General features: G+C 37.4%; 1 protein-coding gene across 1 annotated transcript in view; it reads left to right on the top strand.

The window, feature by feature from the left end:
* The first annotated feature begins 4,339 nt into the window (after positions 1 to 4,339).
* TMEM110 (transmembrane protein 110) overlaps positions 4,340 to 19,211 on the top strand; it is a 15,581-nt gene continuing 709 nt past the window's right edge. The window contains exons 1-6 of the mRNA XM_009321855.1: positions 4,340 to 4,470; positions 6,285 to 6,380; positions 10,041 to 10,162; positions 16,215 to 16,327; positions 17,274 to 17,351; positions 18,227 to 18,376. Of these exons, the coding sequence (XP_009320130.1) occupies positions 4,340 to 4,470; positions 6,285 to 6,380; positions 10,041 to 10,162; positions 16,215 to 16,327; positions 17,274 to 17,351; positions 18,227 to 18,376 (690 nt within the window). The remainder of the gene's footprint in view (positions 4,471 to 6,284; positions 6,381 to 10,040; positions 10,163 to 16,214; positions 16,328 to 17,273; positions 17,352 to 18,226; positions 18,377 to 19,211) is intronic.

Raw genomic sequence — 19,211 nt, 5'->3', positions numbered from 1 at the left:
CCTCCTTTTAGTTTTCTTCTTCTGTTTGGCTAGCACATCTGTCGCTTTGCTGAGGCCTGATGACAGAAATGTGTAGGAAGTTTGAGACAAAACATTTTGTCATGTGCTTTGTCTTTGACCTATTTTTGAAAAAGTTTTGAGAAGCACTGGAAATACAGGTGAAATTCCCAATTCTCTCCTCAGAAGAACAGTGTTACTGTAGTACAGCTGCAGAGGACATCAAACATGTTGAATATTCTTTAACTTATTTTCCTTTTTTTGAACTTCAAATTAATGAGCTAGAGAAATCTTCTTAGATCTTCACTGGGATCAGAAAGATTCGTATTGTGAACTGCCAGAACGTGTGTCTGAGAAATGCAATAATACATGATACATAGAAACATTTCAAATGTTTGAATTAGGCCAGTTTTGTGCTGCTACAAGAGCAGCCATCCAGAAACTTGGAGTTCTTGAATCCATATTGAAGTTACTTCACATCAGCAAAATATTTCCCGTGGGACTCTTTGAGGAGGTGAAGGAGGGAGAGAAGGAAAGGCTGAATTCCAAGTACAGATCCAAGTGTTGCTTTTTGTATTGACAGTTTGGAGAGGTTTTACTTTATTTCTTGTCTCTGTTCTTATATATGGCCTTTATTTTTCCCCAGGAGTCTTCAGTTTTCTGGAATACTGATTGCAAAACTCTTATTTTAAAGTAACTGTTAGAAAACCTTCCACAGTACTCTGGCATTAATTATTCCTAGAATGTCAATGAAACGGGAAGACAATTTAATGAACTCGAATTTTGCATTAGTGATACTCTGCTTTATGCTTATCTATTATCTGTCCATCTGGCAGCTCACACGCTTGTTGGCAGAAGTGCTTTTATTTCCTTCCCTGAAAAATTCTGGCATTGAATGTATAAACAAGCAGTACTTCTTTCTTCATTTATAATTCAGCATGAAATTCTGAACATTATTAGTTAATTAATATTAAATATGGTGAATTCTTGCTAGTGCGAGTATAACGCTTCGAATTGAAGCATATGGCGTGGTACCACCTCCTCACAGTGAGAAGTCGGCAGATTGAGATCCATCTGTCAGCTGACACAGGCACCAGTGCACGTCTCTGAGTTTACGGTGAGGCAATGCAGACTGCCAAGAGAAACTGTGAGTGGGGCTGAGAGCACTACAATCATGACATATTTTGGAGGAGGGCAAGTGGAAGAATTGCTTTCCCCTTCCTAATTTGATAGATGTTTAAAAAATTTACAGAATCTTTATTTGAAAATGTGTGCTGGCTTTTGGTTGCAAAATAAATTTATTAATAGCAAACACGCTCTGGACCCTGAGCTTACCAGTGTGTTTATCTACAGCCTGTTGGTTTTTTGCTCAGTTTACTTACTCGGAAGGACCCAGCTGTATACAGCCATGCAGAAAACATGCTGCCTTGCTGGGGGAGAAGTTAAATTGCTCTCAACTTGAACCACTCTGATGTGATAGTATATTGTGCTGGGTAGGCAGCGTAACCCATATACCACATCAGGGGTATGCAGGAAAATACCTGGCAATTTCTGCGTATGTCAGAAATACCTGATGTTCACAGACATAGAGCTGCAAGAAACTAGGCTGAGAAAACAACCCTGTTTCGTATGGATCTACTGGGCTTTCAAGTGTACAGGTACATATTCATCAGGTAGCAACTCCTAAAGCATTTAAACAGATTGTCTCATTTCGTTTGGGGGGGGTAGAGGTTTGTGGTGTGATCAGCTATTTAATACATTCCTGAAAGACATCCATAGAGGCTTTCAAAGTTAACTCGCCTGTTTAATGTTAACTCAAATGAAATGTTTTCAGAATTGGCCAGAGAAACACCGACCTTCTGAAGTCTTTTTCTCAGTATGGATAAAATTTGAAATGGTGTTAGTTGAATTGGTTTTGAATATCCTCTTCCAGAATGGTTTTTTGTGTGAATACTTTAGAGAAAGAAATGAATCCACCAGCTTACACAACTTCTTCATAGTAATAATAGAGAAAAGCCTAAGCTTGGAATTCCCCCCCGAAGTATGTAAATCTTATCAGTTTAATTTTGGTTTTGTCTGCAGAAAAGCATCTTGCACAAAGTCCACAATAAGTTGAAACTTCTGTTTCTTGCATTTATTTTGTGATGCTTTGTGGCTTCCTGTTGTGCAAAAATGACACTAAGTAATGCATAGTGTGGCTGGAGAGGACTTGTCATAAACAGCAAACTGGTTAACTTAGCTGGGTGTTGCTCATTTTTAACAGAAGTTTTATATTTATGGCATGCTGTTCACAGATAAAACTGCTGGCAAATGTTGCTATTACAACTTTATCTTTGGTGTAAATGTACGGTCTTTTCCTGTTGTCACTTCTTAATTTCTAATGGTCGTATTATATGGGGATGAAACACGGTTTCTCTCTCTGCTGTCAGAAGCAGTAGCAGGACAGACAGTAAAATGGCAAGTTGTTAGCCTGGTGCTCCCTGCAAATGCTGCCCCTCCACCTTGGAGGTGAATTTTTTCTTTTTCTTTTTTTTTTTTTTAAGGCATTCGGGTAATTATATTAATGCCATATTGTATGAGGACAGTTGGCTTTGGGGAAAATTGCCTTACTTGTGAAAAAGTTGATTGGTTCATAAACCAAAATGTTTTCTAAAGGCTTGTAAGCTAGGTAAGCGTAACTTATATACAGCATCCTATTTGAAACTTAAATTCATTGCTAATATCTGGAAAAACAGGTTAAAATACCTATCGATATTTTGCCTGACCTATACATGCTATGGCTTGGGCCTTTTAAGACAGAATCTCTGCAAGTTGAAGGGGAGGGGGGAATCGGGGCTTAAAATTTCTGTGGTGTTTTTTTTTTAAGAGGTAATTTCTGAAATAAGAGCCTAAATAATTATTTTTCAAGACTTACGTTGAAGGAACTGGTGAGTGACACTGAACCTTGGACAGAAGAAGGACGTAAAACCCATATATAAAACCCATCCTTAGTGGAAAGGTTTTCCATTACCCTGTTATCTTTGGTCTGTCTTTGGAATATATAAAGAATTAGTATCTTGCAGCTGTAACAGAAAATAAATCTGTGTTACGGAATTAGGCCAGATCCAGCAGAAGCGAGGCAGCCCCGGCTACCTGCCCCAGGGCTGAGCATGTGTTCCCAGAAGGTAAAAAGGTTTTCTTGCCCAGAAAGAGTTAGAAATGGAATTTCCTAAGAAGATAGGACAAGCTGCAGATCAGACTGTTCAAGTGTATGGACCAGCCACTGTTTATATATGAGCGACTGTTTTTCCCCCTTATCCCTCTATTTTCCCACTCTTGTTTCTCCATGAGTCATCTAGATCCTTCCCTTTCCTCGCCTTTGGTTCCTCCCCTAAACAACCTATAGTAAGTCTTGCGCAATCCCAAAATTCTCTTCCTCTGCATCCCATACCTGTCCCGTACGTACCCTGACGCACTGACCACCTCCCTCCCAAAGATGCTCGAGCCGGCTCCCCAGGATGGGTGTCACCCCTGGCTGGTGGGGCTGAGGCTCTCCTGGAACAGCCGTCCCTTCCTCCAAGTCCATAATTTGTATTTCCCCATCTGCCTTCGGGCTTCTGCTCCTCTGGGCTTGTGGGGAGGGACCTGGGATGGGCTGATGGCTCCTGGGATGGACCTGGGGCTAGCTGGGCAGGGTGTGATTCAGGCTCGCCCTCCTTTGTGGGTGTGCAGAGGAGCTTTCTATCAGATACCCAAACAATTTGTATTGTAAACTGTGTCAAGATTGAAATAGTCAGATTTGTCTATTTTTTGCCTTTGTATGGTTGGTGTTAATTTTTAAAATGGATTTTTTAAAATTTTTAGTGTTAACAAGTATCAACCTTTTTGTGAAGGGATTATCTGACTAAAAAAATCTGTCCTGCTTGCACTTCAGTTTGCCCACAAAAGTCTAATTCGTCATCCATAAAATAAATATACTTTGTCAGAGAATATATTTGTCCTGTTACTAATTCACTTGATTTATTTCTGATATTATAGATTGCCCCTATATTGCGAGAATGCTTTCCAATTTGACTTTTGGTCTCCAGTGAGCAAAAGAAATGGCTTTTTCTAATACCTGCTTTACTATCGGAAATTAAATTTTCTGGATGGGTGGTCATAAAAGCTAAGGCCAATGAAATAGTGGTCGGTAATAGATTATTTTTTTCATGTGAGGTATATTGGCAGTCAGACGATGGATCTGTAGAAACTTGCAGGTGACAGAAGGGAACCAGTTTCTTTAAAAATGTATCCTCAGAGATTGATAAAGTGAAATGCAGTTGTGTAAGATCTGATTTATCAAAGAATGTAACGTTTCTGCAAGATGATTTGCTTTCACTTTTCTATATTTTTGTTGGTTTGGGAGTTGCTGGTTGTCTTCAATTTTTTTTTTTTTTTCCTCTTAGTAAAACGCTTCAGAGAACCAAAGCATGAAAGACGTCCCTGGAGGATATGGTATGTTTCTGCATGTTTTATTCTTATATTTTTTTTGTTTCTTGCATGTTTTAGAAATTGAAGGAATGATTGTTTGCTAAAAAAAAAAAAAGAAAAATGATGACAAGAAATTGGTGACTGACAGTGAGGAACAAAAACAGTTACACAATACATGAGTCAAAGAAAAAGTTATCTTCTGTGTTATCTTTCCCTGCTAGTTCTTTTTTACTAAACACTTCCAGGAATCTTTACAAAGATGTGCATTTAGATATAAAACTGAAAGTTGTGCTTCCTCCTGAAGATGGAAACTTACAGTTGCCCTAAGATGCATCTGAACATCTATAAGCTTTTGAGAAGCTCTCACTAGGCTTAAACAAAATTCCATGTTCTGTAGCTATCCTACTGTGTGTAAGATAGAAAACAGTATGGTAAAAGATATGAATACATAAGCCATAAAAGAATACAAGGTATAAAAAGTATATTTGTGTTTATTACTTTTTAGAAGTTGTTGGATTGTAGCAATGCCAACATAACCTGTACTAGTTTTGAGGCTGGTGTAAATGTTAAGCTGTCGTTCCAGTTGTTGAAGATGTCAGTGGTTTAAATTCATCTCATACAATGCTGCTTTTCATAACTAATCCTGACCTTTATTTTCTTGAAAAAATAAATACAAAATCTTTGTGTACTACAGTCTACCTCAGCCTGAAATTCTGAGTAGTGTGGAGATAGCCTTTAATTTTTAAGCAAAGAATCTTATTCTGGGACTTGAGTTTTGTTATTTATAGTATGCTGTACTGATTAGATAAGTAACTCACTGGCTTCCTGCCTCATCTCCAACACTCTGCTTTCTATGTCGTGCAATGAATGCAAGAGGATAAAGTTTAAGACATAATTGTCAGGGAGGGGAGATGAATTCAGGCATAAAGTGTTGTTTGGATCTGTTGGGGTGTTTGGATCTTTTTAGACATGGAAACAACAGGCAAAATGGGTGTTGGTCTGTATAAAAAAAGGCACACTATTGCCTACAGAATACTTCTGACATGATTCCTGTATTTAACATTTAATAAAACATCCATTGCAAGTTTTGGTTTTGTGCAAAGGATGATAGAAGAATGGTAAGGGCTGGGACCAATACTGAATCAGTACCCAAGTGTGGTTTTTTTCTATTTTCCCTGTAAGTAGCAAACTATTTTCTCTCTAACTCTGTCATCTGCTTTGGAGATAATGCTTTCAAGTTTGTAATTCTTTTGCAGTGTGGTCTAAGCTGTTGTACTTTAGATGTAAGTCAGTGAGACCACTTCATGCTTTTAGGTGAAAAATATGTTGGCTTTTTAGCAAAATATTATAGATAAAGGAATCATTAGCCAGCTATTAAATTGTTCACCAACAAGCCCATGATGAGGATTTTACTTTTGTCTGTGCCATAAACTTGCTAAAAATACATAAACATAAAAGGACTGAAATATCTAGCGAGGCTGGGATACTCATTGTTTACAGGAGGTTATTAAAGACTTAGCTAGGTTTAGTGAGGATTAGCTCTTGGATAATGCATATGATACCAAGAGGGGATGTCCCTAGACTTTAAATTTACAGTGGTGAGGTTTCAAGTTAGCATGATTTGATTTATTGTTAGCAATATTCAAGAAAAAAGGGGGCAGAATTTAAAATGGAACATTGTTAAATAAGCTAAATACCATGACACTTAATCATTCCGGTGTTCTCATTTGAAGAAAAAATGAGTAATTGAGATGGAATTTTAATTAAATAAATTTGCAATGTCCGACTGTGTTGTAAACAGTTTTGTGTGTCTTAAAAACTGTTTTTACTTTATACAGGTTTTTAGATACTTCCAAGCAAGCCATAGGAATGTTGTTCATCCACTTTGCAAATGTCTATTTATCAGACCTTACAGAAGAAGACCCTTGTTCACTGTGAGTGTTTAATTTCAGAATAATTGGTCTTTATGGAAGTTCTGCAGTTGAGTTTGATGGTGTATGTGGACGATAATGCAAGATATGATACAGCCAAGAAACCAATTTTCATAGTAGAAATCAATCACTCTCAAAAACCTGTGGTTTAAGCTTAGTTAATCACGGATCGGAGTTCTGCTCTTCTAGTTCATGGCTGGCAGGACCCGGGAGAGCTTTTTCTGGGCTGTATATAGATATTTGAGACCAAAGGTAACCTCTTACTACTACTGCCTCTCCAGTTAATGAATGAGGACTTAGGATGCACATTGTAATATGGGGCTGTTTACTGAAGGAGGTGCTAGGGACCAAAGGAAATGAATATAAAGTTGTGTACACTGACCTCCAGCTGCACTGTTCACTGCAGCAAGGCTTTAATATAAAGTCAGGTTGCTTTCAGGGATATTTAGCAAAAATCATTCATGCTTGTATTTTCTTCGAAAACCTACATTAGCTACTGCAGTATTACTTTCATTTTGTTAAAAGCAGGAAATCTTGCTCGGTACCCAGGCAGTTAGTACAAAAATTAATTTTGCAATGTCACGCTTGGAGCAGCGTGACTAAGTAGATAAGCATTTCACTGTAGTATATTAAACCTGAAGATTTTATGACTAAGACCCCGTCAGGCTCTTTACAGGAGCTCCTGAAGCAAATGGTAATTGTTTGGGTTTGTTCTTGATAGAGCTCATGCTCAAAGAAGCTTACACATTCCTGGTAATAGAAGCTGTGAAATTACTTTTAAAAGCTTAGTAATTTGCCCTTTAAAACCAATCCAGTTCCGTCAATGGCATCTGCTCACTGTTGTCCTTTGGTAAACAAAGGAGTTACACAGCTCAAGGAATATGCTTGTGTTGCTTCACAAGCCTGTTTTATTTCCCTTATTCCTCCTTGGTTTCTTTTGTGTTCCTACATGCTGTAAATGTGCACGTAAAACACTGCTTTTCTCTTCCCACCAGAAATCATTTTGGTAGGGAAAATGCATTTATTTTAACACACTGACTGTGAAGTTTGTCATAATTATGACAGTTCCAATAATACCAGGCATCACTGTAGGATTTTCCTTGCTTACTGATTTAAGAGTTTCCTGATCTAAAAACTGGCAGGTGCAAATTGCTTTCATTCCATTTTTATATATTAAAGTGTATCTTCAAGTAAGCTAACCAAAGCATGTCTAAAGTTGTCGCTATTTAAAGCTAAAGCTCAATAGTTTATTATAATATTTTAAAATTAAAAATAACTGTGCTGTGTACTGAGTTTGCAAAATAAAACGTTTGCTAATATGCGCGTTCTCTTCTACATGTTTTAGTATAGTCTACATAACTTTATTTTCAAACACCACTTTTCATGTAAGTGTAACGTGACACAAAACAAGTAAAAGGGTGAGGCAGAGAACTGTTACTGTTCCCAGGATGACAAAAATTACGATGTGGAGCTGTATAATTTCTCAGGCAAGGGTGCAGGTCCTCCTTGTAGGAGTAATACTACATGTAGCATGTAGCATTAACCAAAGCCACTTGTCCTTTCTTGGGAAAAATACATCTTAAGTATGCAAGTGGGTCAAAATTAGTGAGTAAAAGCAACGTTTCTGTCTGTGACTTTAATAAGAATTTTACTCGGCAAATTCAAACATGGGTAGTTTTCTGTTCTTTCCTGTTTTGTAGTTTGTGGGTTATTTTCAGAACAAAACCAGAAAATGTAGTTTTAGAAAACATTGTGGTTCAAAGCTTGGAAGGAACTACAATTGGAAGTTGCCATTTGTTAGTTTGGGAATGTAGTGCTGTAATTCAGGCAGGTGTGTGATAATATCAACGCTGATAAAACATCTGTTAGAACACCTCGACAGATGGGTGGTTGTTTGAAGAATTTTAAATAGAAAAAGCAAACAGCACTCTTCTGTAGTGCAGGGTACTCAGCTGGCTGTATGTGGTACATGGGGAAGTTTGTATGAACCCCAGCCTTTTACTTGCTGAACTCTCAGCCAAATGCATTCACCTGGTAGTGGCAGCAACTTGTTTTGTTGTTTGTGCCGGTGCACCGGTTACGTGTGAGCAGGATTAATGCAGTGCACCACAGAAAGAGCATGTTGCCTACATGTAGTGAGCCTGATGTGCCTGGGAATATCAGGCATACTTGGCCTCTGCTGTGAGCTGTAATTTGATGTGAAATAGGTGCTGGCACATCTCCCTGCTCCTGATGGCTGCCTTCCTGCTGTAGACTTACAGCAGCCCCTTGTGGCCTTAAAATGACTTGTGTAGACTTGCAATTGCTGAGTTTCCTCTGCCAAACACTAAACATTGATTTTAATGTTTGTCTAATACGAAGTTCATTAAAACACTGATTTGACACACAACTGTTTGAAAATAAGTATTCTTTAGAAAGTTTATGGGTAAGTCTTGGCTGAAGCAAGGCGTGTCCGCTTTTTATTTTTGAGCTGCTCCTGAATGGGATTTTGAGGGTCAGAACAGCTCCTCCTTTACTGTTTTGAATGCACATATTCTGTCTTCGCTTTCCACTTTCTGATACTGTTTTGTCCGCATGGATTTGCCTCTGCAGCCATCAGAAGCCCGCAGGTCCCTGATTTACAATTTTTATCCCTGCAGATAAGTTCCTATAGACTCTAGAGTTTACCTTAAGTATTGAATTACCAACTAAGAATCTCAGTAACGGATTTACTATGTGTCTTACAGCTGACTCTTTCTCAGCTGCTGGTTTGTTCAGCTAAAATCGGTGATCATATATAAACCAAACTGACTTACAAAATGCTCTGAATTTCAGCTCTACTGTTTAATGAACCTAAGAATTAATTTGAAACCCATAGTAATCTTTAGTTTCTTGAAGCATAGGTAAGATCCCAGAAGCTTTTCTTGAAACAATAAAATTATTAGTGCAGCAGTTGGTGTGTCCATTGAGGGGTGGTTTGGTTTGTTGTTTTTTTTTTCTGGGAAGGCTTGTTCCTGATTATTTCAAATGTTTATTGGACAAGAACTGAAGTGCAAGAAAGTAAATCACTTTTCTTCCTAACACTAACTAACTTGAAATTTGACCTAGATAGTGACTGTACTCTCTAGGCATGGTATTCCACTGCTCATTTCTCCTTCTTGAGGCTAGGAGGGGGCTCCCTTGAGCAAGAAAAACTGTCTAGTTGTGGTGTCTTTCCCCCTCGGAATGAAAGTGGTTTGGGTTGGGTTTTTTACTTTCAAATTCCTTGAGATGTCTTTAAGATAACTTCTCTTCTTATTCCTTTTCCTTTTATTCCTTTGGCTTTATTCACATACAGGTTTTCCATGCAGAATGAATTGAGCAATGGTAAAAAGAAAATCTGGTTTTAATTTAAAGGAGTAAAATTAATATTGGAGTTTATACAGAGTATGCACATACACACACCAGAATTCACAAAAATAGAAGTCGGAGCTTAACTTTAAGGACAGAAACAAAATATTGAGGTTTCTAAAACTATTTAAGTTTTAGGCTAACTGTGTAATTACAGATGTGGGTAAAAGATTATTCTCAATACTCTGGCTTCTCAACATATATACAGATCTTTTATCAATCGTGGTGTTAAAATACACTGTAGAAGATGGACCCTTGCTCCTTGTTCTTTTTTTTTTACATTTTTCCTTTCAGGTACCTTATCAACTTCTTGTTAGATGCCACATTAGGAATGCTGTTAATCTACATTGGTATTCGTGCAGTCAGCAGCATTGTGGAATGGCAGCAGTGGGAGTCCCTTCGCTTTGGTGAATATGGTAAATGTTTCTGTTCTTGCACTGAAATGATTTTCAGGATAGAATCTCAGAATATTTCAGCTAGTGGTTAACTCCATCTTAAAATCATTATACAAGATTATAGTGGTCATTTTAATATTTCACTTGTCAAGAGGGTTCTTTTAAGTTCTGTATCTCAGCATGCCCCTTCTGTGTTAGAAAGCTCAACAAGTCTCTAAGCATTTAGTGAGTTTGGAACAACAGCTTGAATTTTTTTTTTTTAGGAGCAATTGAACAAATTATGATATTGGCTAACCTCATGGAAAAAATAACAGCATGATAAATTTCCTCTGAAACACTTTCAAATAAATGATAGCTGGAAGGTCATTTCCTATTAAAGCTTTCACTGAACCACATGCCGCTGTCTGAAGATACGAGCTAAGAGTTCTGCCAGCCCTCTTTAAAGTAAACAACCACATACCTTCAGTGAAGAGAATGGCAAGATGGCCTGTGCTTGTCCTCAAGTAATGATCACTGGAACTCCTGCACGTAGGGCTTGTATCATTGATGAAAAATGCATGTGTCTTTCGTACAGGCTAAGGGATAGACTAGTGAAATCACTTTCACGTGAAGTTGTGGGTTTTATATCTTCCATTACGTTAGCCACAGAAGTCCACTGATCTGCAGAAATTGTGGATTTGCAGACGCAGTTGAGTATCATACATACTCGCCATCAACATTAATTCTGTTCAACCTGTTATTTTTCAGATTGCTTAGTCTGGCTGGTTGGGAATGGAAGTTCTCTATAGATGCTAAAAATTACATTTGAAGCTCCTTGAGATAGGAATGGGGGGAGAGGTTGCCTTACAAGAGAGCTGTGGCTCTTCATCAGAGAGAAAAACAAACAAACAAAAACCCCTATGGTTTGGGGGGAAAAAAAGTTAAAATAATGTTTGCCTAACAAAAGTCAAAGCTTTCATAGCAGTTTCATAACTGTCATTGGTAGGTTTTTTGGTTTCGTAGGTTTCTTTGTTTTTAATGATCCTAAGTGGCTGACAGAATTAAGAATAAATAAAGGCCTTGCCAAGTTGAAGTACTTTAAAAGCTTGGGAAGTTTACAATTAAATCAAATAGCATTAATTGCTATTTACTTTAATGTCAGAGGTTTAAAATAGAGATGATGACAAGCATCTATCTTAAGAGAAATAACTGCCTATACCATTAAGGCATTTTGTGTTAGATTTATGTAGATTTAATGTGTATCTTTTAGGGTACGGTTTATGACCATTTAAGCTGTTTAAATCAGCACTGCCACAAGCCTGTTTATCTGCTTTTTTCACTTCATGTCATGGTCCAATATTTCCACTCTTTTCCTTGGACTGGTGCACATCTGACTCTTCAGGGAACTGATTCAGAGAGCTAAACCATCAGAAAATTCACTATATGTGGAAAAGTAAATAGTTCCTCCAGATCAGTCCCCATACTTGGGTCTCTAAGGGATTAGGTAAGCACCAATGCACAGGGAAGGGAAAAGGGCAAGGAAAGAGCTGAGACATTGCTGAGCAACAGCTTCTGACTGAGCTTTGAGACCTATTGCCCAAAGTCCCTTTTTCTGATTGTTGATTTGGATTGAAGCCATTTAAAGATGTTTGGACAGCTTTCAGCCCATGTAAAATTGGCTTTCCACTCAGAGCAAAAAGCTTGGTGTATCTATTACAATTATAGGTAGGTACTTGTAATCGTGTCAAATACTAGATTTTATTTCTTCCTAATAGCGTTCTGTTTTTTCTTGTGTAATTTGTTCTCCCATTTTAATGTCCTTTTAACAATAAGCAGTCGGTGTGGATGGGAAGACGTGGGGAATATAGTCAGTCTCCTGAAATTTGTGTCTATCTCTTATTGACTTCCAAAATGAACCTGTTTCTATATTAGTTAGTTATGAGGCATCTGTGACTGCAGTAACTCAGCTCTTAAAATCAACAAATGAACTTGTTACTTGTGTTGTGCTGCGGAGGTGGTCTGTGACTGATCCATTGTTGTCATTTTGAGTTGGATCTGAAATGCCTAAACTTGGTTATGAGTATTTCTTCTGTGTGTGTGTAAGCGAAGTATGAAATTATGTAAGTCCTCTTTACTTAGTTCTTAGATCAATATCAGATCATTTCATTAGTGACTAACTTTCTTTTCTGTATCTTCATAAATGTGCTGTCCTGACCTTAGCGTGTTTGTTTTTAATCAAGCTATCGTAAGGACTATTAAAAAGCATATTGTAAATCTGTGTTTCCATTAATCGTGGGAGAGGCTTCTGCTATAAAGAGGTCTAGATAGCAGATGGAAAGTTATTAGTAATGGCTGTGCAGTAAGGTTAGACCCTATGTAACAAATCTGTCTAAAAAGGACAAGTTGCACTGGATTGTTTGCTGCCCTCTTTTGTTAAGTACTAGTCTTGTTTCTGAAGTGAAAACCCTTGTATCACCATTGTATTTAAAATTTTTCACTTTGGCCCCAAGAAAAGTCTTGTCTTATTTTTCATAAGATTCTTTAAAATAATTAAAGTAGGGTAGAAGAGGGGACTAAAATGCAGTCCTGTGGGGTCGCAAGTGTGTTTCGGCTTGTGGCATTTTATCTGAAGTAGTAAAGTCAAGTCCTCAGCTTGGAGATCAGCGTGACTTCAGTTTGTTTTCAAGTGTGGGAAAACAGACAAGAGCCCCCCTCCCCAACCAAGTCTCTTTGTTTGACTGAGTGATGTTGTTTGTGTTTCTAGAGCCTAAATAACCATTTGTCTCAAGTTAATTCTCACTGTGAGCTCATTTCCCTTCTTAGCTCTATTACTTGATCCCTGGTGATTCATTACTTGAAGCTGTCACAAAAAATAGCAGTCTCCTGCTGGTTTGCTGGTTTTAAAAGCCTCTTCTTTATATGGAGGATAGTTTTTAAGCATAAATGCCTCAAGGACAGAATGGATACCAAAATATCAGCATTCATAAATGGTTGCTGTTTATACAGCAAAACAGCACTGCACGCTGATTTACGAACAAAGTAGCATGACGCTCCCTCAAGGGCTTTTTTTTTATGTCAGAATTTTTAAGTTTATTAGATTTGTCTTCGTATTTCCAGTTTTGTATTTTCAGACTCATTACCTCAGCAGCTGGGTTTTAATAGAAGAGCAGAATCAGTTAATATATTTGAGTATGTGAAGAGGAGAAAAGCAGTCATGATCTGTACTGAAAAGAATGTTCCCTGCATTCTCCTTCCCTTCTTGTCTTAGGCTACTTTAGCTGCTGTGAGTGGAAGACAGGTGTCTAAATCCCTCTTGGTGACAATGAACTCTGTTGGCAACTGACTCGTGCTGTGGCCTCTTTGCTTGTCTTTGCTTTTCAGATGGCAAAGCTTAGAAATTGTATTTGATGCATCTTTTCCCTCTAGCTCTTTGCAACTTGCAGAGCAACTTACTTATAGCCATATAGGGTAGATAGCACTTACTTGAAAACTTTTTAAAATTTCTTTTGAAGTCGTTCTGTGAGTTGGCATTTTCTTAAGAAAATTTCTCAGGATTTGAAGAACAGAGAGAAGTTATGGGATAGAGGAATCACAGGTATTTTGTCTATAAACGTGATTCTACAAAGTGGCTGACGAAAGTAGCATACACTAGTATAGACCAGTTTTTCATTGCCCAGCATTTTCAAAAAACGCTGCTACAGTTGTTACTGCTGAGGATTCAAAATTTTTCAGTTTCAGTCTTAATGCGCTTTTCTTGCAGTAACAGGATTTCTACTGATTTGCTAGTTTATTCTAAACATGTAATTTATACATGACAGGTATAAAATCAGAATTCAAGAGAGGCTGTCAGAGACTTTAGAAATGAAATTAGAGCTTTATGGCTTCAATGTTAACTTTAAAGTTCTAATTTGAGTTTGTGTACCGAATCTTTGAATGTACAAATGTCCCAGATATTCTTGGGAACACCTCCTGGATGTGGTGATGTTAACTTCTAATTTTTCCCTTGAATTGCATAGTTTATAAAATCGTAGAAAAAAAATTGGTTGGAAAGGCTCTCCAGAGGTGATATAATCCAACCTCTTGCTCAAAGCAGAGTTTGAGCTAAAGCTTTGTTGTTCAGGGCTCGGTCCAGACCAGTTTTTAATTTATTCATGGTTTGAGATTTAAGAACCCTGCTGAAAAACATACTCCAGTGCTTAACCACTCTCATGGTGAAAGCTTTTTTCCTTTATGTCAGAATTGTATGTCCACCCATCCAGTCTATATCTCCCCAACTTCTCCACAAGGATACTATTGGGATACTGTCAAGAGACTTGGTAAATTAAAAGTAGACAGCATCCTTGTTATTCCCACTTGTAATTAGAGCTGAGACATAATTTTGTAGATGCATCAGGGCACACAAAAATCCTCAAATAGAATTTAGTATACACAACTTCTCATTTCAGTCATGTACCCAAAAAAAAACCCCCAAAAAACAGCCCCCCCCCCCCGCAAAAACGTCATGGAACAAAATGTTCATCGGTGATAGCACACAGCACTCTTAATACAGAGTTTCACAATTTTTGGACATACAAAATTTCACGTGACAGAGTTGAAATACATGCAAAATTGCTATAGCTGTCTGCTTTTAGGAATTAAATACAGATTGGAAAAGATCTTAGAATAAACTGGTAAAGTTTCAATGGTAAGTCTGTAGCTAAAGCTAGATTTTTTTTTTCATATTTGCTAGTTAATGAAAACTAAAGAATGCTAATAAAAATGTGGAGTATAGAAATTAATTGCTAAAATTTAATTCAGGCCTTGTATCTTCAGAAGAATCACGGGTGTTCAACTTTGAATTACTGGTGTTTCCCCTTTCAAATTTTCTAACTTTTTTTTTTTTACAACAGAAGCCATAAACTGTAGTATATAAGTGTAAAACTTGAGCATTTTAACCATTTTCGTCTTGGACTATTGAGTGTTGATACTAGCTCTTACTGTAAAACTTGTTTAGGAAGTTTTCTTTGTTTTGGACTCCAGTCTAATTTATCAATTTCTCTTTGTAGCATTTAAACAGTAAACAGTAAGTCTCAAGACTATTACCAAGTGTTAATACTGAAAGCCTTTCAGAAACGTTCCAGAAAAGGAAGTAGCAACTATCCATTATGCATTACAAATACATAAAGGCATCTGAATTTCCACTGCCCATTATTCATCCCCAGGCTAAAAGTTTTAAGCTGCCTTTGAAGATGTTGCAGAAGACTATCGTGAAGACTAAAGAGCTAACACCCCCCTCCAAAGCTTCCTTTTGGTTTCCAGTGAAGTGCTGCTTTAAGCTCACCTGCAAAGCTTGTTAGGCATACCAGTCCTCTTTTTCCCTTTTTTCTTTTTTTTTTCTTTTTTTCTCTCCTTGCTTTCATAGAGTATTATTAGTCTACATAAGTTTTCATGTTCAAATATTTGTGGTCTTCATTCTGTTATGGCAGATAACGTAATGCACTCAGGTTTTCACTCTGCCACGATGGGGTGCAGCAGAATTTCAAACCCTTTCAGATGGCAACTAAAATGTGATCTTAATATTTTGTTCAATTAAATTTTTCATAGCAGCTTTTGCACCTGTTGCTTCAGTTATGATTGGCTAGTTAATGGTAACTAACTTTGTAGAGAGGAAAAATATGTTTAAGGGAGAATGGCAGAAATCATCACGTTTTCCCCTCAGCCTAAGCAGATGATGTTTTTCCCCAGCTATGTTTCCCTTAAGTTTTCCCTTTTAAGAAACTTAATACTTCATGATAGAGGGTCAAAAATAACAATTTGATGAGAAACAAATGTAATGCAACTATATCTGTTTTGCTTTCATCAGATTATATAAAACAGTGAGTGTATAAACCAGGTATTGCTGAATCGGATAGTCCTGTTATATTTGGTTTCTAACTGATGCTTTTTGAAAGTTGGGGTGAGGCTGAGGGAGGGGAAGGAGCAGCACTAGGGAAGTTGGAGAAGGCACTTTAAGAGGATATAGCTGCCCTGCCTCTTCTAATACTGCTTTTCTAAAATGTTTACTGTGAAGTAAAATCAACCCTATGATATACTGAATCTTTCTTCTTCCCTGCAGGTGACCCAGTGCAGTGCCGTGCTTGGGTGGGCCAATGTGCTCTGTACATAATGATTATGACATTTGAGAAAACCATCATCATTATAGTGCTTCTTATACCTCAGTGGAAAGAGGTTTGTATTTTTGCAGCATTTTACAGGCAAATGAATTTCAGGTGGAAGCTGTAAAGCAATAGACTTCTAACAGTGTTTATTGGTTTGGCTCAAGCATCATAACTGTCTACAGTCAATGCCATTTAACTCTCTGGTGTGGTATGTTCTTTTAGCTTTATTAGGATACTGCTAATTAGGCTTTCTGGCATCCATTTCCAGGAATATCCTATCAGATTTTGGAGGGTTTTTTATATAATGCAATATATAAAATTTTATTCTGTCTCCTTGTCTGAGTACTCTTGAAGCTACTAAGTGGTTCTTCCTTTTCTTAATTCTTTAACACTTAAAGCTATTTTGTATTGCTTCTTGTAGTATTATAAAGAATTTTCTTTGTCTGACCTTGTTGATAGATCTTAAACTGTAGAATTTTAGTAATTTGCAATGGAAGCAATTGCAAATGGAAACAATGTGAAGCCATTGCTGATGACTGGATAAATATTTATTTTGATAGAATCTGTGCAACGTAATATTCAAAGTGGTGGTGCGTGGTCTTACAGCCCATTAAAACCAGTTAGTCCCTATTTTATGCTCTGGACTACTCTGGGAACTCTGTCTTCTCCTTACTGTGTCTTTTGTGAAATGCTGGTCTGTTTAAGTTTCCTAAAGATGGAACTTAAAACATGTTCCTGGGGAGCATGGAGCTCTAAAATGTTCAAGATGATTCTAACACAGCTCTTCAGACTTTTGTAAACAAAAACGACAGAGATCAGTTTCTTGCCAGCCCCGCTTACTTATCTGTAGTAATTTATAAGCTGTCCTAAGTACTTTCCTTTTCTACAAAGCTGTCCTTTTTTGATTCATATGAATTATTTCTGTGGTGTTAGCTAGTACATGAACAATTGCACTTACTAATCCAGTTATGTGCACGTGCTGCCATGATCTGAACTTAATCTTTCTCTTTTTACAGGTGGCTTTATTGAATCCTATAGAGAACCCCCAGTTGGAGCTGGCCATCGTCATGCTGATAGTTCCCTTTGTTGTTAATGTTAGTAAAACTTGCACGCTTCTGTGAGATGTTTACTTGGATATCTTTCTGCCATGTGTTAATTAATTAACGTTAGTCCTTAAAGCACAGTGTACCTTGGTGCTTAAGTTAATTTTTAAAGAAGGGTGTTAAAGAATGGATAAAATGTCTGGATATGTAGATTTTACAAAGCTGAAATCTTAGTGAGCTAAGTAACTAGGCTCAGGAGAGGTGCAGAAATGCCTCTCAGACCTCTTTGGGCTGATGACTTCAGTAGACTGAATGTAATACTGAAATACTGACATAGACATTATAAAATTACAATGAAATTTGCTTTAGGAAACAGTTGGTCTAAGGATAGCTGTACTGCGAAGTATCCTGTGTCTGACCATAGCTAATAGTGGCTGGCCTATGATGGAGCAGAGGAAAAGGGCAAGTGCGCAATCATCCTTCCCAAAGTATACTCTTCCAGTAATCTGGGATTTAGGGACTAGAGCCAGAGGTGGCGGGTGTCCTTGCATTTAATAACTGCTGGTGATTTTTTTTCTTTCATTAATTTGTTCAAGCATGGATTTTATCCTTTGAGAAACAAAAGTCTGTTGCACTAAGATGTCTGCCTAAACTGTTCACGTTTCTACATGAAGAGTTAATATATGATCACTCTGAATAGCAGCTACTTTTCTTACTTTCTTCTACAAAGGAATAAAGTAGCTATGTTCTAGAGCATTCATGCATTGTGTAGTAAGCCATGTGACTGTATGCCTACACAAGATTTTACCTGTTTGGCCAATTCAAAATTATAGTCAAGTTTTCCTAATTCTGTCCAAATACTGAGTGAATGAACATATGCTACTCCAAGAAAAACTGAACTGTCATTTCCCCCTTCTCTTTAACAGGCATTAATGTTCTGGGTAGTAGATAATTTTCTTATGAAGAAAGGGAAGACAAAAGCTAAACTTGAAGAAAAGGAAGCAGGACAAGATTCAAGAAATGGAAGTAAAGTCCGATACAGGAGAGCAGCATCACATGAAGAGTCAGAGTCAGAAGTATGTAGAGTTAATTATTGCAATTAGTGCAATATCAATCCAGCTCATCACTCATACCATTGATTTAATTGTAACACTGTCAACTCATTTTTTATTTTCTTTGCACGTACCTCTAACAGTAGTTCCTAGAATTTGCACTTGAAAACCAATTAAGAAAAATGGCATTGTTGCACCACTCATGGTAGCTAATTTCCTTCCAGATGGGCAGGAGGACATAATAATATATTTAAATATCACAGGTGAACTGTTACAAATGCTTCTAAAAAAAGCCACATGGAATACAAAACTAATAGACAATTTGAATTCAAAGGGAGGTTAATAGCTTAAAGTGAGAGGAAGCTGGTGGAGGCAACTGGCCTGATTTTGGAGAACTATATACAACCTTGCATTAGCATAACTTTATTCTAAATTGTATTAAGTGGGCAGTTTTCAGTTCACCTGAAGGATGGGTGGTATCTTTTTTCGGTAAGTTGTTTTAGCTTTAGTTGGTTAATGTAACGTTTCTGTGTTACAGACAGTACTATTTATATGGGGTTTTCTTTAATAGAATGACTGCCATACTACCAGTGTGGATGAAAAGCTTATATATTCTCTCTCATTTTAACAGCAAGCCAACTGTTCTGGAGGCACTGGAATCACTTCTTTGGGTTTAGAGTCAGTGATTGTAGTAGAGATTAATACGCATGCATCCTTCTCCAAAATTTACTGGAGGTTCCAGATAGGATGTGTGACGTTGTTTGATAGTACTGGCAGTAAATCCAAATTATGTTCTGTGAGCTCTTTCTTGAGCAAATAATAAGGTGTTTTGCAAGCATAAAAAAAGTAAAAGGTTAGC

This window comes from Pygoscelis adeliae, unplaced genomic scaffold (assembly GCF_000699105.1).
Source record: "Pygoscelis adeliae isolate BGI_AS28 unplaced genomic scaffold, ASM69910v1 Scaffold94, whole genome shotgun sequence".
Classification (NCBI taxonomy): domain Eukaryota; kingdom Metazoa; phylum Chordata; class Aves; order Sphenisciformes; family Spheniscidae; genus Pygoscelis; species Pygoscelis adeliae.
Note: the sequence above shows the minus strand (reverse complement) of the source record. Positions and strands in the feature narration are given on the sequence as shown.